The 27,562-nt window shown below is 34.9% G+C and overlaps 1 protein-coding gene across 1 annotated transcript in view; it reads right to left on the reverse strand.

The window, feature by feature from the left end:
- LOC148956267 (forkhead box protein K2-like) overlaps positions 1-26,503 on the reverse strand; it is a 72,608-nt gene extending 46,105 nt beyond the window's left edge. The window contains exon 1 of the mRNA XM_089090138.1: positions 26,271-26,503. Within this exon, the coding sequence (XP_088946264.1) occupies positions 26,271-26,503 (233 nt within the window). The remainder of the gene's footprint in view (positions 1-26,270) is intronic.
- Positions 26,504-27,562: the final 1,059 nt, after the last annotated feature.

The raw sequence follows: 27,562 nt of genomic DNA on the forward strand, positions 1-27,562 counted from the left end.
TAAGATCACTCACAGAAAATAAGTTATATGAACTAATATCTTCTATGAATAATAAATCCATTAATATTGCTTGCCTCCAGGAAACTCATTTAACCCAAAATCAACAAATTAAGTCTCTGGGATACACTATCCTGAGAAAGGATAGATCATCAGAGAGAAAAGGAGGTGATGTAGCTTTAATAGTTAAAAATAATATAAAATTCTGTGGCATCAATTTTCCAGATTTTGCAAATGATGTTGATGCAATTGCTATCAGTGTTTGGCTGAATAATACAAAAGCCTACATAATGAGGTTTTATAGCTCTACTGACCAAACTAAAGATGCGTTAGATTTTTTGCGATATACAAATAATTCTAATATGTTAAAAAATATCATCATTTATGGATATCTCAATGCACACAGCCTTTTGTGGGGGAATAAACTAGCAAATAAAGTTGGTAAATTGATGGAGCATATGACTTCAAATAATAATGAATTAGCTGTTGCTACCCCTCCAAACCTGAATATATATTTCAACCCCAAAAGTGGCAGATTCTCCACAATTGACCTTCAAATTGTGTCATTAAAAATTTTGAATAAAATTTCTATAAATAAAATTGATAGTCTATGTACTGACCACTTTGCTATAGTTTGCTCTCTAAATGAACCTGCTGAAACCCTATCACATACCTCAAAATATATCCACACTAAAGCAAATTGGTCTATGTTCCAAAATAAGCTAAATGATGAAATTACAAGTTTCACCCAAAATTCATGAATTTCAAACACAACAGTTGACAAACATACTAAAGTCTTGGCATCTTTACTAATAAATACAGCTAATCATGCTATCCCCAGGACAACACCCAAGAAAACCTTCCCTAAACACATTCCTAAAGTATGGTGGACAAATGAGTGCCTAAATAAATGGAGAACAAAAAAGGAAGCTAGGAGAGCATTCATAAAAAAACCATCACCTACTACATATTTAAAAAAATTACAAGCAGAATCTAATCTAAAAAGGACTATAATATATGCTAAATATAAATACTGGAATAATTTTGCAAATAATCTCTCCAGAGAAACACATGAGCCAATTATACATAAAGTCATAAGCCACATCTGTGGGAAAAAGACTTCCCCTAACCCACTCCTGTTTTAGCGTATACATAATAATACCCATTATGACAATGATAAGGAAAAAGCTAAACTATTTGCAACTCTTTTTGTTAATAAGCAAACATCAAATAATCGAAGCAAAATGTCCCCAATTCCTATGAACCCAAGTTACCAACCACGCCCAGGATCCGAGTATATAACTAGTCCATTTTCAATCCAGGAAATGAATAATGCAATACATCATATATGGACTAAAACTAGCGGCAGCTATGACAATATACACCCTACATGGATAAAGAATCTCACCTCTTCATGCAAACAGGAACTGCTAAATTGTTATAATCACGCTTGGGCATCTTCTATGTTCCCCAATATATGGAAATGTTCGTCCCTCCTACCAATCCTAAAGAAAAATATACCCAAAGATAACCCTGAGTCCTATAGGCCCATAATGATTACTTCTGTGATGGGGAAAATAATGGAGAAAATGATCTATTACCGACTCCTCTGGTTTGTTGAAAAAAATAACATGATCCCTCACACTCAAACTGGATTCAGGAAACACCACTCCTCAACAGATGCTTTCATTTTGCTAACAAATGCAATAAATGAATCATTCTCAAAAAACAATGTCCTAGTTGCAGCTTTCCTAGATTTTGAAGGGGCATATGACAATGTGAACCACCAAATCCTTTTAAACAAACTTGCAAACCTTGGACTACTCCCCAAGCTAGTATCTTTTATAAAATCGTTCATAGAGTTGCGAAGTTTCATTGTTTGTGTCGGTTCAGCCTCTTCACCCCAAAAGACAATAACCAAAGGCCTACCTCAGGGAGCAGTCCTCAGTTGCCTCCTCTTTGCCTTATATCCCTGGGACATGAACCTCCCCCGCACGAATCTACAATATGCAGACGATCTGGTGCTATGGTCATCTGGCAACACCTTTGAGATAGCACAGTCAAATCTGCAAAAGTCACTTTCTCAATTTGAAAAATTCTCTCAAAACTCAGATTTACCCATTGCACCTACCAAGTCAAAAATAATCCAATTCCACCGACAGCGAAACCATGTTAATGCAAAACTAACTCTAAATGGAACAACTATTCCAGAAGATAATCATATTAATTACTTAGGCCTCATGCTTGACCAAAAACTTAATTTCCACCTCCACATTTCAAACACAATAAAAAAATGCTATGGAAAAACAAATATACTAAAAAGACTTCTTTCCACACCCTGGGGCTGTAAGGAGAAAACCTTACTCCAGTTTTATAAATCACATATAAGACCCCATATTGACTATGGGCTCATCGTCTATGGTGCGTGTGCAAAGACCCAGATGAAAAAATTGAAACAACACAAAATGATATAATACGTCTCATATTTGGTCTTAGGAAACCCACAAGCACCAAGTTTCTGCTTATGGAGAGTGGATCAACAACAATAAGGGAGAGACGTAGCTTTCTCTTGACAAAACATCTTACAAAAATTGAATCAAATAGCTGACACACCCTACATAACTGTTTCAGAAATCCAGCCACGTATAGAGGCATTGCACATGAGTATGCCAATATTCAGAAGATGTTCCCCGTACCGGTAAAATATATTGCACCTACTTCCCCCATTCCCCTCCATGGAATTGGTCAATTCCCATAATAAATACTGATTTCTCAAAGTGGAATAAAGATTTAACCCCCATTGCTTGCGTCCAGAAAAAATTTGCTGAACTTAATACAATTACCTATAAAAACCACTTCCAAATATTTGTTGATGGGTCAAAAATGAATGAGAAGGTAGCAAGTGGTGCTTTCCTGCCTCACCTGAAAATTGCAATGGGCGAGAGATTATATAATAATTTATCTATAATGTCTGCTGAGTTAAATGCCATAATCATGGCATTAGAACACCTTAAGGAAAACCAACCTTTGATTACAAATTCAAATAATATTATTGTATATTCCGAATCTTTATCAAGCCTTGATTTTCTGGTCTCAGCTCCTCAACATAAGTTCGAAATTGACGCTTATCATTTTCCCGGTATTATAGATAATCTTGCTTCAAGGGACATAAGAACTTATTTTCAGTACATTCCTAGCCACTCTGGTATAAGTGGTAATCATCAGGTTGATGAAATAGCAAAAAATGCTGTAAATATTGACCAGCCAAGTGGCAGACCAATCCCGATTAGAGATATTTACCGATGGAGACTATCAGATATTAATTTTGATAAGATTAATCCTATCCTTTCCCCCTTTCCCAAAAAGTATTTTTCTTAAATTTATCATAGAATTCGTTCTGGAACAATTGTACTAAATTTTCTTGCATTCTCGTATAAGTTTTCTAATTCAAGGGGTTAAATTCCCCTGTCCCTTCTTTGCAGGCATTGAAATGTGAATAATGAAACAATTGACCATTGCCTAATTGAATGTAATATGCTGACGTCTGCACAACATACCTTGCTTTGTAAACTGTTAAAATGCTTCAAACACCACAAAATCTCACTATCAGCCAAGAGCCTAGCCAACTATACCTCCACACAGAGCATAGAAATCGACATCTATCATCTTATATTTGAACACCTAGAGTCGAAAGATCTACTGAAAGATATCTGAAATTATCATGATGATGATATGATGAGGCAGATATTATGAGGCAATCAAGCCAGTAGCTCTGTAGCCCACAGAGCGAATCAAAAGGAAAAGGGCTAAATAGTATTACCGAAAAGCCCGCCTGCTTTTAAATAGAAGAAGAAGAAGTGTACCGAACCAATCGTGCTCAAAACCCAATCGTGCTCAGTACAGCTCAGGGAAGAAAAGACGAGCAACCTTATAAGAAAATCGAAATATATTTTCTTGTGATTATTATCTCTTCTAATCAGCAGTTGTAATAAACCAATTCTGCTCAAGTCATCCTCAGGGCTATACTGTGGTGTTTATCCTCCCCATAGTATAGTGCAGACGGTTTGATATCATCTATTTTCCATTCTTGTTTTGGTTTTATTTTGTGTTTAAAGCTTTTTCCAATAGGAAATGATTAGAAGTTCTCCAAAAGAAAAGTCCCCCCAGATCCCAAATCAAATTCCAGTGAAAGTGTCATAGTGAAAGATACCCATCCTGGCTGGTCAAGCACCCTATCTCAAAGTTATAATGATAGCTCCAATTCGGAGAATAGGACAATGATAAGTGTAGGGGCTAATGTAACCATAAATGATGATAATGGGTTTCAAGAGGTCCTCTCTAGAAGTTCTAAAAAAGGAAAAAAATCTCCCCAATTAAAAGCATTTCCCTCTCCCTGCCCAAGATCCTCCCTCAAAAAATTAGGAATTTACCTTAAAATTACTCCCACTACCCCCTTTGAAATAAAAATGATCACTGCAATAAGAGTTGCAATTTTTAAATTGCTAAAATCAATGTTCTCTCTTAACATTAACCGTGATAGATCTCTGCTAATAGCTGTAGAAGATCAGAAATCAGCAGATAAAATAATTAACCTTAAATCCCTTCTGAATATCCCAATTATGGCATCTAATTGGAACCCAAAACAATCACCAACAAAAATAGTAGTTTATAATGTTCCCCCAGAGATATCTACTCAGGAGTTAAAAGAAGGCCTGTCAGATAGGGCTGGAAACACAATCCCAGTTGAGGATGTTACCCAACTTGGAAAACCCAACTCTAATGGCCTAAAAACTAGTAGATCCTTCTTATTCACACTGAAGGATAAAATTGATATCCCAGAAAAATTATTCCTATTTGGGCAAATCAAACCACACAAGGAATACAAACCTAAGCCTTTTCAGTGTCAGAAGTGTTTCAAACTGGGACACACAACAAACAAATGCAATGAAATTCTCCAAGAGTGTAGTAATTGTAAATCTTTCCATCCTAAAGAGCTGACAACTTGCAACAACACTCAGCCTACATGCATCAATTGCAAAGGCCCACATGAATCTACAAATAAATCATTATGCCCTGCATGCAAGAAAAGAGCTCTAACACTCCAAATATCAACAGAGAAGGCCATCCCATACCCCTTTGCAGCAATGGAAGCAAATGCTGCCCAACAATACCAAATAAAGCCTGTAATGAAACCACCCAAAACCCCCAAGTCAAATGCCCCCAATGCATCAAGCACCCCATATAAAACACCATCTTCTAAGCCCCCTAGCTCAAATCCCTATCAGAAGGAATCACCAAGCCAACAAGCCTCCTTGTCCGGTGAGATGAGGCCAGCCTGGCCCTCCCTCCCAAGAAGAAACAAACCAGAAACACTACCAGGACTCAATCCCTTAACCAACAAACAGGATGCACTACCAAAAATGCAATCCCCAAATATATGCTTATTCATTCTAAACTGTAATGCAGTTCAGGCCATGAACATATATCAACTACAGAAAACAAAAATTATTGCAGAATTGGCAAAAATCTACATCCCAGATAATATGCTCATTCAAGCAAAAAAAGATCTTGCATTACTCTTAACAAAGTTGAACATTGATACACAGTCATATGAAGAATAAATCAACAACACAACATTTATCAATACTCCAATGGAATGTAAGATCACTCACAGAAAATAAGCTAAATGAACTAATATCATTTATGAATAATAATTCAATTAATATTGCTTGCCTCCAGGAAATTCATTTAACCCAAAATCAACAAATTAAGTCTCTGGGATATACTATTCTGAGAAAGGATAGATCTTCAGAGAGAAAAGGAGGTGGTGTAGCTTTATTAGTTAATAATAATATAAAATTTTGTGGCATCAATTTTCCAGATTCTGAAAATGATGTTGATGTAATTGGTATAAGTGTTTGGCTGAATAATTTAAAAACCTATATAATAAGCTTTTATAACCCTAATGGCCAAACTACATATGCCAAGGATTTCTTTAATTATATAAATAATTCTAATATGTTAAAAAATATCATTATTTGTGGTGATTTCAATGCCCACAGCCTTTTGTGGGGGAATAAACCAGCAAATAAAGCTGGTAAATTTATTGAGCATATGACTTCAAATAATAATGAATTAGTTGTTGCTACCCCTCCAAACCTGAATACTTATTTCAACCCCAAAACTGGCAATTTCTCCACAATTGACCTACAAATTGTGTCTTTAAATTTTTTGAACAAAATTTACATAAATAAAATTGATAGTCTATGTACAGACCACTTTGCTATAGTTTGCTCCCTAAATGAACCTGCTGAAACTTTATCTCATACATCCAAATATATCAACACTAAAGCAAATTGGTCTATTTTCCAAAATAAGCTAAATGATGACATTACAAGTTTCACCCACAGTTCATGCATTTCTAACACAACAGTTGACACACATGCTGAAGCGTTGACATCTTTACTAATAAATACAGCTAATCATGCTATCCCCACGACAACACCTAAGAAAACATTCCCTAAACAAATTCCTAAAGCATGGTGGACAAATGAGTGCCTAAATAAATGGAGGATAAAAAGGCAGCTAGGACAGAATTCATAAAAAAAACCAACACCTACTACATATTTAAAAAAATTACAAGCAGAATCTAATCTAAAAAGGACTATAGTAGATGCTAAATATAAATACTGGAATAATTTTGCAAATAATCTCTCCAAAGAAACAAACGAGCCAATTACACATAAAGTCATAAGCCACATATGTGGGAAAAAGACTTCTCCCAACCCACTCCTGTATGAGCTTATACATAATAATAATACCCATTATGACAATGATAATGAAAAGGCTAATCTATTTGTAACTCTTTTTGTTAATAAGCTAACATCAAATAATCAAAGCAAACTGTCCACAATTCCTATGAACCCAAGTTACCAACCACGCCCAGGATCCGAGTACATAACTAATCCATTTTCAATCCAGGAATTGAATAATGCAATACATCATATTAGGTCCAAAACTAGCAGTAGCTATGACAATATACACCCTACATGGATAAAGAATCTCACACCTTCATACAAACAAGAACTGTTAAATTGTTATAATCACGCTTGGGCATCTTCTAGGTTCCCCAATATATGGAAATGTTCGTCCCTCCTACCAATCCTAAAGAAAAATAAACCAAAAGATAACCCTGTGTCTTATAGGCCCATAATGATTACACCTGTGATGGGGAAAATAATGGAGAAAATGATTTATCACAGACTCCTCTGGTTTGTTGAGAAAAATAACATGATCCCACACACTCAAACTGGATTCAGGAAATACCACTCCTCAACAGATGCTTTCATTTTGCTAACAAATGCAATAAATGAATCTTTCTCAAAAAATAATATCCTAGTGGCAGCTTTCCTAGATTTTGAAGGAGCTTATGACAATGTGAACCACCAAATCCATTTAAATAAACTTGCAAACCTTGGAATACCTCCTAAGCTAGTATCCTTTATTAAATCCTTCATAGAAGTGCAAAGTTTCATTGTTTGTGTTGGTTCAGCATCTTCAACTCAAAAGACAATATCCAAAGGCCTACCTCAGGGAGCAGTCCTCAGTTGCCTCCTTTTTACCCTATATCTCTGGGACATGAACCTACGCCACACTAATCTACAATATGCTGATGATCTGGTGCTATGGTCATCTGGCAGCACCTTTCAGATAGCACAGTCAAATCTGCAAAAGTCACTTTTCCAGTTTGAAAAATTCTCTCAACATTCAGATTTATCCATTGCACCCACCAAGTCAAAAATAATCCAATTTCACCGGAAGCGAAACCATATTAATTCAAAACTAACTCTAAATAAAACAACTATTCCAGAAGATAATAATATTAATTACCTAGGTCTCATACTCGACCAAAAACTTAATTTCCACCTCCACATTTCAAACACAATAAAAAAATGTTATAGAAAAACAAATATACTAAAAAGACTTCTTTCCACACCCTGGGGTTGTAAGGAGAAAACCTTACTCCAGTTGTATAAATCACATATAAGACCCCATATTGACTATGGGCTCATTGTCTATGGTGCATGTGCAAAGACCCAGATGCAAAAAACTGTAACAACACACAATGATTTAATACGTCTCATATTTGGCGTTTGGAAATCAACAAGCACCAAGTTTCAGCTTATGGACAGTGGATTAACAACAATAAGGGAGAGACACTTAGCTTTCTCTTGATAAAACATCTTACAAAAATTGAATCAAATAGCTCATACACATTACATAATTGGTTAAGAAACCCAGCCATGTATAGAGGTATTGCAGATGAGTATGCCAATATTCAAAAGAAGTTCCCTGTGCCAGCAAAGTCTATTGCACCTACTTTCCCCCAATCCCCTCCATGGAATTGGTCATTTCCCATAATAAATACTGAATTTCTCAAAATGGAATAAAGATTTAACCCCCATTGCTTTTGTTCAGAAAAAATTTGCAGAACTTAATACAATTACCTATAAAAATCACTTCCAAATATTTGTTGAAGGGTCAAAAATGGATGAGAAGGTTGCAAGTGGTGTTTTCCTTCCTCACCTGAAAATTGCAATGGGAGAGAGATTATTTAATAATTTATGTATAATGTCTACTGAGTTAAATGCCATAATTATGGTATTAGAACACCTTAAGCAAAACCAGTCTTTGATTGAAAATTCAAATAATATTATCATCTATTACTACTCTTTATCAAGTCTTGAGTTCTTGGCCTCAGCTCCTCAATATAAGTTGGACATTGACACTTATCATTGTCACAGTATTATTGATAATCTTGCTTCAAGTGGCATAAAAACTTACTTTCAATACATTCCTAGCCACTCTGGCATAAGTGGTAATCATCAGGTTGATGAAATAGCAAAAAATGCTATATATATTGACCAGCCAAGTGGGAGACCAATCCCAATTAGAGATATTTACCGATGGAGGCTATCAGATATTAATTCTAATAGGACTAATTCTATCCTTTCCCCCTTTCCCAATAAGTATCTTTCTAAAATTTATCATAGAATTTGTTCTGGAAAAAATGGACTAAATTTCATTGCATTCTCATTTAAATTTTCTAATTCAAGTGGTTCAATTCCCCTGTCCCCTCTTTGTAGGCATTGTAATATGAATAATGAAACAATTGACCATTGCCTATTTGAATGTAATATGCTGATGTCTGCATAACATACCTTGCTTTGTAAACTGCTAAAATGCCTCAAACACCACAAAATCTCACTATCAGCCAAGAACCTAGCCAACTATACCTGCACACAGAGCATAGAAATCGACATCTATCATCTTATATTTGAACTCCTAGAGTTGAAAGATCTACTGAAAGATATCTGAAAATATCTAATAAATATGAGGCAATCAAGCCACTAGCTCTGTAGCCCACAGAGTGAATCAAAAGGAAAAGGGCTAAATAGTATTACTGAAAAGCCTGCCTGCTGTTAAATAGAAGAAGAAGAATATATATCCAGTCTTGAGTTGGCTAAGTAATGGAAATAATTCCAATTTGCTTAAAAATAAATACATTTTTCTCTAATTTAGGCTAGCCTAAAAGAAAAAAATAATATTTTTGATATTTTTTCTACTTTATGGAGGTATTTTGGTAAATTTCTACCAAATCATGTTATTGAGTTAGGAATGAAGTGAATACACCATTTGATGCCTTTTTTTATGCTGATTACAAATATAATAATCATTTCTATTGCAAATGAATTTCAGCCCCCCCCTATATATGCCAATTCAGGGTTAGGTAAGGTATATATAGGGGGGGGGGGGCTGAAATTAATTTAAGAAATAAATGATTATTATATTTGTAATCAGCATAAAAAAAGGCATCAAATGGTGTATTCACTTTATTCCTAACTCAATAATATGATTTCGTAGAACTTTACTGGTATTTTTTGCACAAGATTAAAAAAGTTTACCTGACAGTAGACAAAAACATTAAAATAGGCCTAGACTGCAACCTAAATTGGAAAAGGAATATGGGCCTAGTTTTTAGTCTGATGGGAATCCACATCATACAGTATTGGATAAATTTCTACCAAATCATATTATTGAGTTAGGAATAAAGGCACCATTCGATGCCTTTTTTTATGCTGATTACAAATATAATAATCATTTCTATCGGAAATTAATTTCAGCCCTCCCCTATATATGCCAATTCAGGGTATATAGCCTATTTCTACATTAGGGGAGGGGGGGTGAAAGTTTAAACTTACCTCCCATTTACATCAGAAACAAAATTTGCCCCCCCCCCCCTAATATAGAAATATATACCCTGAATTGGCATATATAGGGGGAGACTGAAATTCATTTCCGATAGAAATGATTAGGCTATTATATTCGTAATCAGCATAAAAAAAGGCATCAAGTGGTATATTCACTTTATGCGTACGTCAATAATATGATTTGTTAGAAATTTACCCAGTATTGGGCTTTTGGATAGGAAATTAACTTACTAAAAACAAAAAATTAGCTTACTTTAAAGGTTCTCAAAACAGCAGTAGCCATTTAGAAACGTCTTAGAACGTAGCCTCGTATTTTATTTTTAAACAATCTGCGTCATTTATGTAGCTGCCACGATTTAACTATGAAAGAGAGTATAAAATTTCCCGACTTTGCGTGATTTTTGCGCTAGATTTGAAGAACCGATTCATTTTAAATACGATCACAGTGATGAAATGCACATTGTTTTTTAGTAGGGCACAAACGACACTCTGGCGTTTAGGATGTCTAAAGGGTTATTAAAGTACATTTTCTCAGTCATAATATTATGTGCCTCTATGAAACAGACTGAGGATACAGCTGTCACTCAATTCGGTTTTAGACAAGAAGTTTTGGTTTTGTACAAGAAGTTTCTGAATAGTGGATCTTCCGAGATTATGGTTTTTAAAGGAAGTAGAAAAAATATTCAAGTGTGAACTAAAAGGATGCCGACGCGAGACCATGAATAAATTGCTGAGTACCTAGGAAATCTATCCAGAGAGCATTACAATAAAATATTGTATTGGCATGTTTAGGAATAGAGAGGCAGCAGTCAGCTTGGTCCTGTCATAGTTGCAAGATAAAAACCGTGCTTTAATTTGTGACAAGAAAAGTATTAACCATGGTAGTTTTTTACTGTTTTTTTTTTCAACCAGCGAACTATCTTCATGTTTCAACGAAAGAAAACAGTTTTGATATAATTTAATAGCTGGGATATAGCTTAATCTATCCATAGAACAACATTTTTGAAATTTTTTAGGGAGAAATACATGCTGAAAAGGTTTTTCAAAATGTGAAACTTTGCAACAAAGCCAAAGCTGCAGCTCCACCAAAATAGACAATATATTTGTATCATTTTGTTGATTAGCTACTGAACTATTCATTCACTAAGCCAGATTTTTTATATTGCTGAGGATTTTTCATAAATGATAGTCTAAACTCGCTTTAAAACGAGAAACTGCTACCGCTTGATGACCTGGACCTCGCAGAATATTCTTGCAACACATTCTAGGTGGAACAGCCACGGCGGATGTTAAAGTATAGAACGAACTATATGCGGTAGTAACTGAGATTTTGAATTAAATCGTTGTTGCAGCTATAGCTGCAACTGCAAAACTATCCACTTGATCAATCTTCTTGTTACCTAGAATCGTCTCTTTACCTTCACTTATTCCCAGTCTAAGCAACTTAGTCTTCTTAACATCAATTTTTAAACCTTCATATTAGGGCTTATGCTAAGGATTTTAGTGCGGGTGGTTACAAAACAGTATTTTGTTTAATAATTGCAGAAAAGAAGATTATTTTTGACCAAGCCATTGAATATTACTTTAAGTAATTTATATGACTACTTTCCTTCATAACTTCATTGTGGGAAACAAACAAGGATGAAAAACTATAAAATAAAATTAGACTCAATATGTAGTTTGCAGACAACTTTAAACAGATGGATTACCTCAGAATTTTTAATCGAATAATTCGGCCCTCTCGGGGACAAAAAAAAACACACACAAAATTCAGTAGATTTGTAGTTAGGAGCTTGAAACTTCCACACTACAGATTTCTTAAATGGTGAATTCAATGGAGAGGTTTTCGTCATATTGGTGTTTCTCCCCTTTTCTAAAATCAGAAGAGTTTTCTCAGGCTCGGAGCTTTAGATTGTTAACTTTAAAGTTCTAGAAATTGATATATTTCGAATAAGCATAAGAAGGAAATTCTTTTATTGCATTAACTATTATCGAAACTTGCTTTTCTAGACTTAAAGATATAGAAATTGATTTACTTGTATTTGGAAAAATATAAGATGGCAATTCTTTTGTTGCATTAATTATTATCGAAACTCAAATTTTTAGAATTTAGGTTACGAGTTTAGAGTTTATTTTAGGTTCGAGCTTAGGATTGACGTTTTCTCATATTCTGAATTTGATTGTGTGATTTTCCTTAACATCACAAGCTTTTTTGACGATATTTCTCTCCTTTTTTCAAAATTAATTTAAAAAACAAAGCTTTTCTGAGGGAAGTAAAGAGCAAAGTTGAAACTTCGAAGTTGAAACGGACAAATTTTATTACTTCACATCCTATTTAATATATATTAATAAAACTAGTACAAATAAACCAACTAATTATGTTTCCCTATGCTTTTAGGATTATACAAAACTAGCTCTTTACTGAAAACATAAATGCCAAGTATAAAAGACAGGATTATTGATTTAAGGGTCAAAAGTGAGTATGTAGCCTGATAGCACTAAACAAATTTGTAAAGCTTTTCATAGTCTTACACCAGTTGGAATATTAGTAACTTTCATTATACAATTAAATTATCTTAAAAATATAAATGTAAAATTTTATATTTTTTAATAACCGCGAAGTAATTGGACAGCCTACAGAATATTGGATTGATTTATCAATCAGCATTTTGCTCTCACCAGCTATAATACAAATAGTGGGTAATATACAGTCTTAAATTGTAAGAAATATGCTTTAATACCACATGAAAGGAAGATCAATTAAGACATAATATGAACTCAGGAAATTCGATTATTTCTCTGTATACAAGAGTGAATTTCAAGCTATGGTACAAATTATAAAGCTAGTCTAAAGTCCTAGTGCTATCAAGATGGCCTTACTTCAAGCTTGTGTACAAACTATTCATGACAGATTGTCCATGACAGATTGTCCATGACAGATTGTCCTTTTCAGAACCAAAACGAGAGCCAGTCATTGAACTGAGCCATTGTGCAGAACTGATACCCAATTAAACGTAAAAAGAAATAAAGCAACATCCTAAAATGGATTGTTGCTTTATCTTAAAAGGAATTGATCCTAAAAGGGATTGATTATATTTTGATTCTATAAAAAGTGTCCGTAATCGGTTTGCTTTTATTCTACCAAAACTCCTTTATTATTTTGTGTTTTCAGAAATGTGCTAGTATTTTATGATCATAAAAGCATAGGGAAATATAATTGATTTGCTTATTTGTACTAGTAATATTAATATATATTAAATAGGCTGTGAAATAATAACTTTTGTCCATTTTAAGTTTTAACTGCGCTCTTTACTTCCCTCGGAAAAACTTTATTTTTTTAAATTAAGCTTTGGTCGTTTTTGATTAAAATTTAATGTAGAAACAACGCTGCCATGATCTTTTTTATTTATACGGAATAATGTCTGTTCGTTTTAAGTTTTAATGTTACTCCTAAGTTTCAGTTGAAAACTTATTTTTGCTACAATTTCTATTTATCACCGATCTAGGGGAGATAAGACACCTCTAGAAAATACTGCAAACAACCTTGACAGCTACGAAAAACTTTCAGTCTATAACATAAATTTCATTATCCATACTTCACAAAACAATACAGGTTTTTTAGGAACGTTTGTATTTCGATTAGAAAAAAGCTGTTTTTACTCGGCCGACTTCGCCTGAAAAAACCATAATGAAGACAGGGCTTTATAAATGCCCTACTGACTAGCATAAACTAGAAGGCTACTGTAACAAAAGAAAGCAATTTAAGGTCTCATTTAAAAGCTTATATTTATGCTTAATCGCTTTTTATAAATTTGACTTGATAGCACACCACAAAGTGCACTATCGGTTGTTTCCTCAACTTTTTAAAATGAAACAAGTCCCTCTTCCAATGAAATGACAAACAAAAGGTGATTTCAAAACCTAGGCAAGAGCAAAAACTAAGGGGGAAAGGACTTCCCTTCCCGTCAATTGCCGCCGTTAGAACTAGCACACAGGCTTCATCGCAGATTGAAGTTTGAAGGTTCAATTCAAAACTATTGATCAATCGAGCTTAATTTTTGGTAGATGTTTTACATCACGCGGCACACCCTCGCCATTAAAGGGTCAGATAAGGAGCTACCATCCCCTCAAGCATCACACCTACGCAATGCGGTCTGTGTGTTTGTGTGTGAGTGTGTTTTGTGTGTGTGTGTGTGTGTGTGTGTGTTTATGTGTGTGTGTGTGTGTGTGTGTGTGTGTGTGTGTGTGTGTGTGTGTTTGTGTGTGTGTGTGTTTGTTTGTTTTGGTGTTTGTTTTTTTATCTGTTTTTGTGTTTTTGTTAGTGATTTTTTGTTTTAGATATTGTTTGTGAGTGTTATAGATTGTTTGAGTGAGTCTGTTTGATATAGAGTGTGAGAGTGTGATTGTGGGTGTGGGTGAGTCTGTATGGGGGTGAGTTTTGGTCTCTGTGTGTGTCTGTATGTTTTTCTGTGTCTGTGTGGGTGTGTGTTTTTTTGTGTGTGTGTGTGTGTGTGTGTATGTCTTTGTGCGTGTATGTGTCTGTGTGTGTGTGTGTGTCTGTGTGTGTGTGTGTGTGTGTGTGTGTTTGTGTGTGTGTCTGTGTGTGTGTGTGTGTTTGTCTGTGTGTGTGTGTCTGTCTGTGTGTCTGTGTGTGTGGCTGTGTCTGTGTGTGTGTGTCTGTGTGTGTGTGTGTGTGTGTGTGTGTGTGTGTGTGTGTGTGTGTGTGTGTGTGTGTGTGTGTGTGTGTGTGTGTGTGTGTGTGTGTGTGTGTGTGTGTGTGTGTGTGTGTGTGTGTGTGTGTGTGTGTGTGTGTGTGTGTGTGTGTGTGTGTGTGTGTGTGTGTGTGTGTGTGTGTGTGTGTGTGTGTGTGTGTGTGTGTGTGTGTGTGTGTGTGTGTGTGTGTGTGTGTGTGTGTGTGTGTGTGTGTGTGTGTGTGTGTGTGTGTGTGTGTGTGTGTGTGTGTGTGTGTGTGTGTGTGTGTGTGTGTGTGTGTGTGTGTGTGTGTGTGTGTGTGTGTGTGTGTGTGTGTGTGTGTGTGTGTGTGTGTGTGTGTGTGTGTGTGTGTGTGTGTGTGTGTGTGTGTGTGTGTGTGTGTGTGTGTGTGTGTGTGTGTGTGTGTGTGTGTGTGTGTGTGTGTGTGTGTGTGTGTGTGTGTGTGTGTGTGTGTGTGTGTGTGTGTGTGTGTGTGTGTGTGTGTGTGTGTGTGTGTGTGTGTGTGTGTGTGTGTGTGTGTGTGTGTGTGTGTGTGTGTGTGTGTGTGTGTGTGTGTGTGTGTGTGTGTGTGTGTGTGTGTGTGTGTGTGTGTGTATTTGTGTGTTTGTTTGTGTGTGTATGTGTTTGTGTTTGTGTGTGTGTGTTTTTTTTTGTGTGTATATTTATGTATTTGTTTGTTTGTGTGTTTTTTTTTGTGATTGTGTTTTTTTTTTTTTGTATTTGTGTGTTTGTGTGTTTGTGTTTTTTTTTGTTTGTGTGTGTGTTTTTTTGTATGTGTTTTATGTTTGTGTGTGTTTTTGTGTTTGTGTGTGTTTTTATGTTTGTGTGTGTTTTTATGTTTGTGTGTTTTATGTTTGTGTGTTTTTTTATGTTTGTTTTTGTTTTTCTTTTTTTGTTTGTTTATGTGTTTTTGTGTTTTTGTGTTTTTGTTTTTTTTTCTGTTTGTGTGTGTTTTTATGTTTTTTTGTGTTTTTATGTTTTTGTCTGTTTGTATGTTTGTGTGTGTTTTTAATGTTTGTGTGTGTTTTTATGTTTGTGTGTGTTTTTATGTTTGTGTGTGTTTTTATGTTTGTTTGTGTTTTTTTGTTTGTTTGTGTTTTTATGTTTGTGTGTGTTTTTATATTTGTGTTTGTTTTTATGTTTGTGTGTGTTTTTTTGTTTGTGTTTGTTTTTTTGTTTGTGTGTGTTTTTATGTTTTTGTGTGTTTTTGTTTTTGTGTGTGTTTTTATGTTTGTGTGTGTTTTTATGTTTGTGTGAGTTTTTATGTTTGTGTCTGTTTATATTTGTGTGTTTTTTATTTTTTTGTGTGTTTTTATGTTTGTGTGTGTTTTTATGTTTTTGTGTGTTTTTATGTTTGTGTTCGTTTTTATATTTGTGTGTGTTTTTATGTTTAGTAGTGCAGTAAGTTGTTAGTATTATTTCTATTTTCATGTTTTTGCGAACCATTCATACTTTAACTTAATCATTTTCAGATATTTTCTTGATAAAACGTATCATGTTTTGACCTCAGGTGTCTTTATGTTACAGTGAGTTGTTAGTAGTAGTTCTATTTTCATGTTTTTGCAAGCCATTTGTACTATCCCTTAAGTATTTTCTAATGTTTACTTGATAAACGGTTGCTTTATTGGATACAGATGTCCTTATGATATAGTGAGTTGTTCACAGTAGTAATATTTTCATGTTTTTGCATTCCATTTATAATATAACCCATAAATTTAATATTTTCTTAATAAAACGTACTTTTGTTGACCTCAGGTGGCTTAGTAGTACAGTAAGTTGATAGAAGAAGTAGCATTAACGTGTTTTTGCAAGACTTTCATGCTATACCTTAAACATTTTCAGATATTTTCTTAACAAAACATATCTGTATTGACCTCAGGTGGCTTTATGTTACAGTGAGATGTTAGTAGTAGTTCTATTTTCACGTTTTTTGCAAGCCATTCATACTACACCTTAAACATTTTCAGATATTGTCTTGATAAAACAAGTGAGTTGTTAGTAATAGTTCTGTATTCATGTTTTGTGCAATCCATTTGTACTATACCTTAAACATTTTCAGATATTTTTTTGATAGAAACGAGTGAATTGTTAGCAGTAGTTCTATTTCCATGTTTTTTTGCAATTCATTTGTACTATACTTTAAACATTTTCAGATATTTTCTTGACAAAACGTTTCTGTATTGTCCTCAGGTGTTTTTATGCTACAGTGAGCTGTTAGTAGTAGTTCTATTTTCATGTTTTTACAAGTCATTTGTCTATACCTTAAACATTTTCAAACATTATCTTGATAAAACGTAGATGTATTGGCCTCAAATGTCTTTATGCAGCACCGAGTTCCTAGTAGTAGTAATATTTTCATGTTTTTGCATGCTATTCATACTATAATCTATAAATTTTCTAATATTTTCTTAATAATGTGTGTTTTTGTTGACCTCTGGTGGCTTAGTAGTGCAGTAAATTGTTATTACTAGTAGTATTATCATGTGTTTGCAAGCGTTTCATACTTTACCTTAAACATTTTCAGATATTTTCTTTATAAAACGTATCTGTATTGACCTCAGATGGCTTTATGTTAGAGTGAGTTCTTACGTAGTTCAAGTCACTCTAATATAAAACGAGTGAATTGGTAGTAGTAGTTCTATTTTCATGTTTTTTGCCAGCCATTTGTACTATACGTTAAACATTTTTAGATATTTTGTTGCAGCCAGTTGCTAGTAGTAGTAGTATTTTCATGTTTTGCATGTGATTCGAACTATAATATATAACTTTTGTGATATTTTCTTAATAAAACGTACTTTCGTGGACCACAGGTGGATTAGTAGTGCAGTAGGTTGTTAGTACTAGTAGTATTATCGAGTTTTTCCAAACCATTAGTACTATACCCTAAACATTATCAGACATTTTCTTGATAAAACTTATTTGTATTTATCTCAGGTATTTTTATGTTACAGTGAGTTGGTAGTAGTAGTTCTTGGCCTCATGTGTCCTTTAGATGCAGCGAATTGCTTGTAGTAGTAGTATTTTTGTGTTTTTGCATGCTATTCATACTATAATCTATAAGTTTTCTAATATTTTCTTGATAAAACGTACTTTTGTTGACCTCAGGCGGTATAGTAGTGCAGTAAGTTGTTAGTACAATTAGTATTATCGTGTTTTTGCAAGCCTTCCATACAACACCTTAAACATTTTCAGATATTTTCTTGATAAAACAAGCGGGTTGTTAGTAGTAGTAATAGTATTTTCAGTTTTTTTGTAAACCATTTATTCTATACCTTAAATATTTTCAGAGTAAAAACTGTGTATGACTTAAAATGGGTTAATGATTATTCTACTGCCTATGAACTATGAGAAGAGAGAAACTTTAGTATCAAGAGAGAGAACATGATGATTTATTTTATGGAACTATTTCAAAAGATGAAATGTATATTGAACCTGTAGGTGACACCCCATAAATTAAAAAAAATGACTACTTGTAACAAAAATAATGACCTTTTTAATATCCCTATGCTGACTTCCCCTCCCGATAAACTTTCTTCTTTGGCCCAGTGGCAAACTAACAGCTCTGATTTCAAGTAATAACTTTATTTATTTTATTTTCAAGCCCATCTTAAAAATAAAACTTCACCTCAAATGTCCTTCTGAACTCTATCCACAAAAATAAAAAAATACATATGAAAAAAAAGTCTTAAAATGAACAAAGTTTAGACTCTGTAGATTCATCTAAAATTTAATTTATGTGTCTAAAGTTCGCGCATTAAGAATAAGGAACAATTCAACGTTTCACGAACGTTTTCAATCAGTATCGCGCTTTCTACCCGTTTAAATTAGTTGTTCAAAAAGTGTGTTAGGAAATAGAGGTTTCGACGAGCATAATTTTTAAAATGGTGATAATTTTCTTTTGAATATTGATTTTATTGGTTAATATTGGGTTCGACGAGCATAATTTTTAAAATGGTGATAATTTTATTTTTAAGCAAATAAAGAAGTCATAATCAGGAAACTTTTAGACCATGGGGAACTTTTAAAAAGATAACATTCTAAACTGCCATATTTAATAATGTTAAGCAAGAAAGCGTAGGAATTGAATGTTCAATTTGCTTGCTTGTCTAATTCTCACATAGGCGGTCTGACAGACGTTCTGATAACTTTTTTCTTACTCATTTATAACTCTTAATGGAGCCTCTATATAGAAAATTGGAACTTGTGTATTATATCAGCCACAACCTAAAAATTCTAACTTTTTTCCTGTACGAATAATCCTTAAAATGTCTCAATCTGTTTCGTCCCAAAAAATCCCCTAAAAGTGATTTCTGAAGGTGCTTTTGTGTATCGACAACTATGCACAGATATATTTAACTTCCCATTTTTTTTATTGAAAGCAGAGATGTCAAAAAGCTGAAAAGTTGACAAAAATTTACAAGATTTTCGTGAGTTATACTTGAAACAGCACTTGTATAGTAGTTTTATCGTCCAAAAGGAAAGGAACACATGCGTCCGATCCGTTTTTTTTTCTTATCGATGAAACGAGTTTAATTTCAAAAAATCCAAAAAAGTGAAGAAACGAGTTTACTTTAAAATTTCAAAAGTGAAGAACTAGAAAGAAAATCTCAACGTCTTCCTGAAGCTACTTCACTCTGCATATTATTTCATTTAATTATATTTAAAACGGATGAGCTTTTCTTTTTTTTACCTAAGACAATAGTTGGCACTTCATTTTTCTTCATACCGAATAAACCATTAAGTGTTTTTTGTTTCATTGTAATTGAAGTGTTCTCACATGAAGTGCTCAATGTGTATTTTTCAATTTGATAAATTTATTCATTTTAGATGCAGTTTATAATTTAGCTGATATTAGGTATTTATTAGTTTATAATTTATAATTAATCACCAAGATAAAAAATGAATAATATCCAAAACAGCAGCCAAAAGCAATAAAAAAAGCAGCAGTTCAGCCTTAACCTACATGACATATATTCTATAAAGAAGCCAAAAAAAACTTAAAATGTGTTTTTTTTTAAATTGTTATTAAAAACCAGTTTTTAATACAAGGAAGGCTATTTAGAAATCCAAAAGAGCAAAAAAAGCAATCAAATCAAAGTCGCCCATTTCGACTGTTTTAAAGGCGACAAAACAGATATAGGAAATGGGCATTACGAAAAAATTAAGCTTCTAAGTTCAAACTTATGTTCAAAGTTTTTACCCAGATAACTGACGAATTTTGTGATACGGTATTAGAAGTTTTGCATGCAGTAACACTCGATGAAGAAACACTATTTATTTTGACAATTATTTATGTTAAGAATACATAGCTAATATATATTTCAGCTATTATGCAAGGGTTCTGAAACGCCAGAGCCATTTCGTTTCTACCAGATTTCTACTTCTCTTGATTAATAACGAAGAAGACCAGTTTCCAGCCTGCAACTTATGGAGTTTTGAACTCATGAATAGGCTCGAATCTGTTGTAAATTTAAGCTGTGATTTGGGAAAGACTGATGAAAGCATTAATGTTTGCGGTCAACATTGATCGCGCCGGCGGGGCGCTGCCGGTAAGATCTCTCTCTCTGATAATGTCTGGATTTTACAGACTTGCTATTTTTCCACCGTGCTTGACTCTCTCTCTCTCTTCTCTCTCTCTCTCTCACTCTCTCTCTTTCTCTCTCTCTCTCTCTCTCTCTCTCTCTCTCTTTCTCTCTCTCTCTCTCTCTCTCTCTCTCTCTCTCTCTCTCTCTCTCTCTCTCTCGGCTCATGATGAATAAGGAAGCTGCTAAGTCTTGTTTAGGCTGGGAAGGTATTAATAATAGAATACTAATTGCTCATTTTATGATTAGAAAGTTCATGGTATTAGTTATCGTAGTAAATGCTACTGTAGAACCGACTAATGGAGATAATAGTGACTCAGATGAATTTTAATTACAGTTACAGGAGCAAATAGACAAGTTCCCAGGTAGAAATATGATGTTATTACTGGGAGATTTTAACGCCCAGGTTGGTAGAAATAAGGATAGATGGTATCCCAGCTTAGGTAAATTTGGTGTAGGAAAAGAAAACAGTAATGGATATAGACTTTTGCAATTTTGTAGGTATAACAATTTAGTTATAACCAATACGGTGTTTGGTCATAAAATGGCTCATAAGCTAACATGGTATTCACGTGATGGTAAGACAGCAAACCTTATTGATTATGTTATAGTAAACTGAAGACTGGCAGGATCAATACAAGATACTAGGGTATATAGGAGTGCTGTTATTGATGTTAAAAGTAAAGATCACCATCTAGTAGTGTCAAGGGTTAATTTAAAGCTGAAATATCGGACGGGTAATTACCTCCCGGGAAGTTATGATGTTGGTAGACTCCTGGATGAGAATTTGAGAGAAACTTTCCAGGAACAGTTGAATACTAAACTTCAGAGTTTAAAATTTGATAATGTGGAAGATGGTTGGAATGATTTTAGAAAAACAATTTGTGAAGTTGCTGAAGGCGTAATAGGGAAGAAAACTAGAAGTGCAGCTAAGAATATTAGTGAAAAAGCTTTATGTTTAATAGAAAGGAGAAAGAACTTGTACAAGAATTATCTGAGTGATAGATCGCATGAAAAAAAAAGAAATGTAAAGAAAGTAGTGAAAGCATTGAAATATGAACTAAGGAGGTGTGAAGTGGAGGCCATGGATAAAATTGCCGAGGATTTAGAAGATGCAGCTAGACGGCATAATAGTAAAATATTGTACTGGCACGTTAACAAATTCAGAGGTAGTAGTCAATCCGGACTTGTCCCAGTTAAAGATAGGAATGGGGTGGCAATTAGCGATAAGGAAAAAGCTAAAGCGAGATGGGTCGAACATTTTGAGAACTTGCTTAACCGAGAAAGAGTTGCAGGAAAAAATATAGAGGAAAATGAGAAAGTTTGTGATACCTTGGATGTGAATGAAGATTTATTTTGTGAGGAGGAATTAGCAGCAGTACTAAAAGGATTGAAAAATAACAAGGTGCCAGGTGCTGATAGTGTGGTAAATGAGTTTCTTAAATATGAGTGCTCGGAGGTTAGAAATAAGTTATTGAAGATAATGAATATGACTTTTCAAAAGGGGGAAGTACCAGATGGTTTTAGAAAAACCCTAATTAAACCACTCTATAAGAAAGGTGACAAAAGAGAGTGTGGTAATTATCGAGGCATTAGTCTCGTCTCTGTAGGTAGCAAATTGCTTAGTAATATGATACTTTTTAGACTGAGAGATGCCGTAGACAAAGTTCTAAGAGAAGAGAAGTGCGGTTTTAGAAAAGGTAGAGGATGTGTTGACCAAATTTTCACTCTTGGATTAATAATTGAGAAGTACCTAAGTTGTCAAACCCTTTTGGTCCTCAGTTTTATAGACTATGAGCAAGCATTCGATTCTGTTGATAGAGGAGCTTTAGCAAAGGTTTTATCCTTGTATGGTATACCGGACAAATATATTAGAGTGCTTAGTGCTATGTACGACAACAATACTGCTGCGGCTAAGGTAGAAAATGAGGTTAGCAGCTGGTTTTGTATTAAATCAGGAGTTAAGCAGGGTTGTGTTTTATCCCCATTTATATGGATTATTTTGATGGACTTTCTCGTAAGGAGCACAGAAAAGGCAATGGGAGACCACGGAATCAATGGGGAGGAAAAAATCTCCTGGACTTCGATTATGCTGATGATTTATGTATCCTAGATGAAAGTGTGAGCAAAATGAATGAAGTTTTAGAGGTTTTGCGAGTTCAGGGTGCTAGTATAGGTTTGAAAATTAATGTTAGGAAGACTAAGTCACTAAGGCTAGGAATAAGTGAAGATGAAAAGGTGACGCTGGGTAATGAAACTATTGATCAGGTGGACAGCTTCACTTACCTTGGTAGTATTATTAATAAAGATGGTGGGAGCAGTGAAGATGTTAAATATACAATAGCCAAGGCTCAGGGTGCTTTTTCACAGTTAAAAAAAGTCTGGAAGAATAGGAAGATAAGTCTGCAAACCAAGATTAGAATATTAGAAGCTACAGTTATGACAGTGGTCAAATATGGCTCTGAAGCATGGACGCTCCGAAAAGCGGATGAAGATTTGCTAGATGTTTTCCAGAAAAATTGCTTAAGGATTGTTCTGGGTACCCGGCTGACTGACCGTATTTCAAACAATAGGCTATACGAAAAATGTGGTTCAATACCGTTTTCTAGGTCTATAATGAAAGACAGGTTGAGGTGGTTAGGGCATGTTGTGTAGATGAAGGATGACAGATTGCCGAAGATTGTTCTTTTCGGCCAACCATCTGGGGCTAAACGGAAGGCAGGTCGTCCCCGTCTGGGGTGGGAGGACGTCATAAAGAAAGATTTAAAGGAAATGGGAACTTCGTGGGCGGATGTAAAAAGGGAGGCTTTGAATAGATTGGGGTGGCGGAGTAGCGTGCGTGGCTGTGTTGGCCTCAGGCGGCTTGGTGCTGCAGTGAGTTGTTAGTAGTAGTAGTAGTAGTAGTAGTAGAAGCCTATTGATTTTTCTGTCATGAATTCTTACACGATCAAAGCTCTATAGGTTCGACGTAATTCCTGTCTGTATGAGCTACACTTGGGGCTATTACGTAAATTCAAGCTAAATTCATGGAGGTCAAGTGATGTCACTTCGTCCCCGTAGCATTGTAACTCTCTGATTGGCTTAGAAATACGCTTGTGGTCTTGTTCTGGTAGTAATTAGAGATGCATCCCTGCTGATGTGTTTTGTCAAAAGGTGGGCGTGAGAGGGGGGTTACCTGCCCTCAAATCACTTCCGAAACTATTAAAAAGGGCACTAGCCCTTTGAATTTGCAATCGAATGAGCCCTTTTTCAAGTTTCTACGACAAAGATTTCAATAAAAAACTTATATGCCCCTTGGGTATAACTTAAAACCCTTTCCCTGTAGACTGTAGGGGAAGTGTTCTAAACGAAGGTATATTTTCCTGAACTTTAAACTGCCTGGAACAAGATGGCTATCTCAAAATTTTGATTGGATGTGTTTGGGGAAATGGTGGGCGTGGAAGGCATGTTAGTTGCCTTCCAATAACTTTCGACTATTAAATAGAGCCCTAGTCGTTTCGATTTCCAATCGAATGAGCCCTTTTTGAAGTTTCTACGACAACGTGTTCTATAAAAAACCTTATATGCCCCCAGGGCATAACTTACAACCCTTCCCCGGAGGGCTGTGGAGGAGTGTCCTCCTCTAAAACATAATTTCTATCTGGAAATCAACTACGCTGAACCAAATGGCTATCTAGAAATTTTGATTGGATTTGTTTGGGGAAAAGGTGGGCGTGAGAGGGGGCTAGTTGCGCTCAAATCACTTTCGACTATGAAAAAGGGTATTAACCTTTGAATTTCCAATCGAAAGAGCCCTATTTTCAAGTTTCTATGACAAAGAATTTCAATAAAACTTATATAACCCCAGGGCATAACTTATCACCCTTGCCCTGAAGACTAGGGGGGGGGGGAGTGTCCTGCACAAAGGTATAATTTCCTGAACTTTAAACTACGTGGAACAAAATGGCTATCTCAAAATTTTGATTGGATGTGTTTGGGGAAATGGTGGGCGTGGAAGGGGTGTTAGTTGCCTTCCTATCAATTTCGAATATTAAAAAGGGCACTAGCCATTTCAATTTTCAATCGAATGGGCCCTTTTTGAAGTTTGTACGACAACGCCTTCTATAAAAACCTCATATGCCCCCAGGGCATAACTTACAACCCTTGCCCTGAGGGCTGTTGTCCTCCTCAAAAATATAATTTCTATGTGAAAATCAACTACACTGAACAAAATGGCTATCTCAAAATTTTGATTGGATGTGTTTGGGAAATGGTGGGCATGGAAGGGGTGTTAGTTGCCTTCCAATCTCTTTCGACTATTAAAAAGGGCACAAGCCACTCCAATTTCCAATTGAATGAGCCCTTTTTGAAGTCTCTACAACAACTTCTTCGGTACGAAGTTTCCTGGTCTAAAGGAAAAAAAAATAATACATTGTGCCAACATCGTTCTTATATGCCCCCAGTGCATAACTTAAAACCCTTGCCCCGACGATTTTGAGGGAGTGTCCTCTTCAAAAACATATTTTCTATATGAAAATCAACTACGCTGAACAAAATGGCTATATAAAAATTCTGATTTTGGATGTGTTTGGTGAAAAGGTGGGCGCGAGAGGGCGATTAGTTGCCCGCAAATCACTTTCGACTATTAAAAAGGACATTTGAATTTCCAATCGAATGAGCCCTTTTTCAAGTTTCTATGACAAAGATTTCAATAAAATTTATATGCCCCCAGGGCATAACTTATAACCCTTGCCCTGGAGACTGTGGGGGGAGTTTCCTGCTCAAAGGTATAATTTCCTGAACTTTAAACTACGTGGAACAAAATGGCTATCTCAAAATTTTTATTGGATAAGTTTGGGGAAATGGCGGGCGTGTAAGGGGTGTTAGTTGCCTTCCAATCAATTTCGAATATTAAAAATAGCACTAGCCATTTCAATTTTCAATCGAATGGGCCCTTTTTGAAGTTTCTACGACAACGCGTTCGATAAAAACCTCATATGCTCCCAAGGCATAACTTATAACCCTTGCCCTGAGGGCTGTGGGGGATTGTCCTCCTCAAAAATATAATTTTTATGTGGAAATCAACTACACTGAACAAAATGGCTATCTCAAAATTTTGATTGGATGTGTTTGGGAAATGGTGGGCATGGAACGGGTGTTAATTGCCTTCCAATCACTTTCGACTATTAAAAAGGGCAAAAGCCACTCCAACTTCCAATTGAATGAGCCCTTTTCGAAGTTTCTACGACAACTTCTTCGATACGAAGTTTCCTGGTCTAAAGGAAAAAAAAAAAATAATACATTGTGCCAACATCGTTCTTATATGCCCCCAGGGCATAACTTAAAACCCTTGCCCTGAGGATTTTGAGGGAGTGACCTCTTCAAAAACATATTTTCTATCTGGAAATCAACTACGCTGAACACAATGGCTATCTCAAAATTTTGATTGGATATGTTTGGGGGAAGGATGGGCGTGGGGGGCTAGTTGTCCTCCAATCACTTTCGACTATTAAAAAAGGCACTAGCCTCTCCAATTTCCAATCGAATGAGCCCATTTCGAAGTTTTTACGACAACTCCTTGAATACGAAGTGCCCTGGTCTAAAATCAAGAAAAAAATTATACATTGTGCCAATATCGTTCTTTACTTAGGCAGCGCTATTGCGCTGCCTTTGATCGAAGAAATATTCAGTGTCGCACGGGTAGATATGTTTATAGCTGGCTTAAGACCTCAACTCAATATCAAGAAACTCTTGAACTGATTGATTGGAATCAAGTTGTCGCATATCTAAATTAAAGTCACCACATGCGAAGCCCGGCTGATTAGAGACAGGTAACATATTCAATTGTTCTTCCAGTAAACTAATGAATTCCGCAGCATTTCCTGGTGGAGGCCTATAAATCACCGCAACAAAACATTTAAATTTATTACTAGAGAACTGTAAAACTAGCGACTCAACCATATAGTTTTACTTTGTTAATTGTAACACTTAAATCATTCTTTATATAAACCGCCTAACCTCCATGTTGATGCAACTCTCTGTTTTTCATCATTGACTGATAATTTGGATGCCCACCTCCCCTAGACAAGAAACTGCCTGCGCCCATGCAACATGTACCACATAAATGACTAAATAAATCTGAAAGCGAGTAAAACTTAAGTTGAATTTGTAAATCCAGCTTAAAAGGAACAAAAAATCATTGACTATTAAAGAATAAATAAAACCAAAAACTAGCAGAAGTTAACTAAACAGTCGTAAGAAACAAACATACAATAGATACTGATTTAAATTAACAAGTAGATCTTAAAACGAGTAAAACTTATATTGAATATAAAATTAAGCTTAAAACGAGCAAGAATCACTACAAACAAGTGTTTGGCTATTTCCCCCTTCCCTAACTGTAAAAGTGATAAGCCTTCTGCGTCATCGGTGCTTTACTGAAAAAAAATTACATTACGAACATTTTTTTTGTACTTAATTCAACATTTAAAATCAAACGAAAATCAAAATGAAATAGAGTATTGAACTGACGAGCTTTCATCAATTAGTATCATTATATATCAAATATTCAGTTAAATTTATTAGTTTCTTCCAATATTGTTCAAGATACATATTGTTTTCAGTAAAGCCCAATGAGGCATAAGGCATTATACTTTTTCGGTTAGGGAAGGTAGCCAAACCCTTGTTTTTAATGATTTTTGTTGGTTTTGAGCTTGGTTTGCATATTTAATTTAAGTTTTACCCCTTATGGGATTTATTTATTCATTCATATTAATATCTGTTCTATTTTTGTCTGCTATAATTGTTAATCTAATTTCTGTTCGTTTTGGATTTTATTGGTTTTGTAATATTAAATGATTTTCTGTTCAGTTTAAGCTTGATTTACATCTTCAACTTAAGTTTTACTCGTTTTAAGACTTATTTATCCATTTATACGATAGCTGTTTTATGTTTATTTTCTATGAATGTTTTGTTAACTTTTGTTCGTTTTGGGCTTCATTTATTTTTACTGGTAATTTC

The sequence above is a fragment of the Artemia sp. Qi Xiang Cuo genome, chromosome 1, assembly GCF_049724085.1.
Source record: "Artemia sp. Qi Xiang Cuo chromosome 1, ASM4972408v1, whole genome shotgun sequence".
Taxonomy (NCBI): domain Eukaryota; kingdom Metazoa; phylum Arthropoda; class Branchiopoda; order Anostraca; family Artemiidae; genus Artemia; species Artemia sp. Qi Xiang Cuo.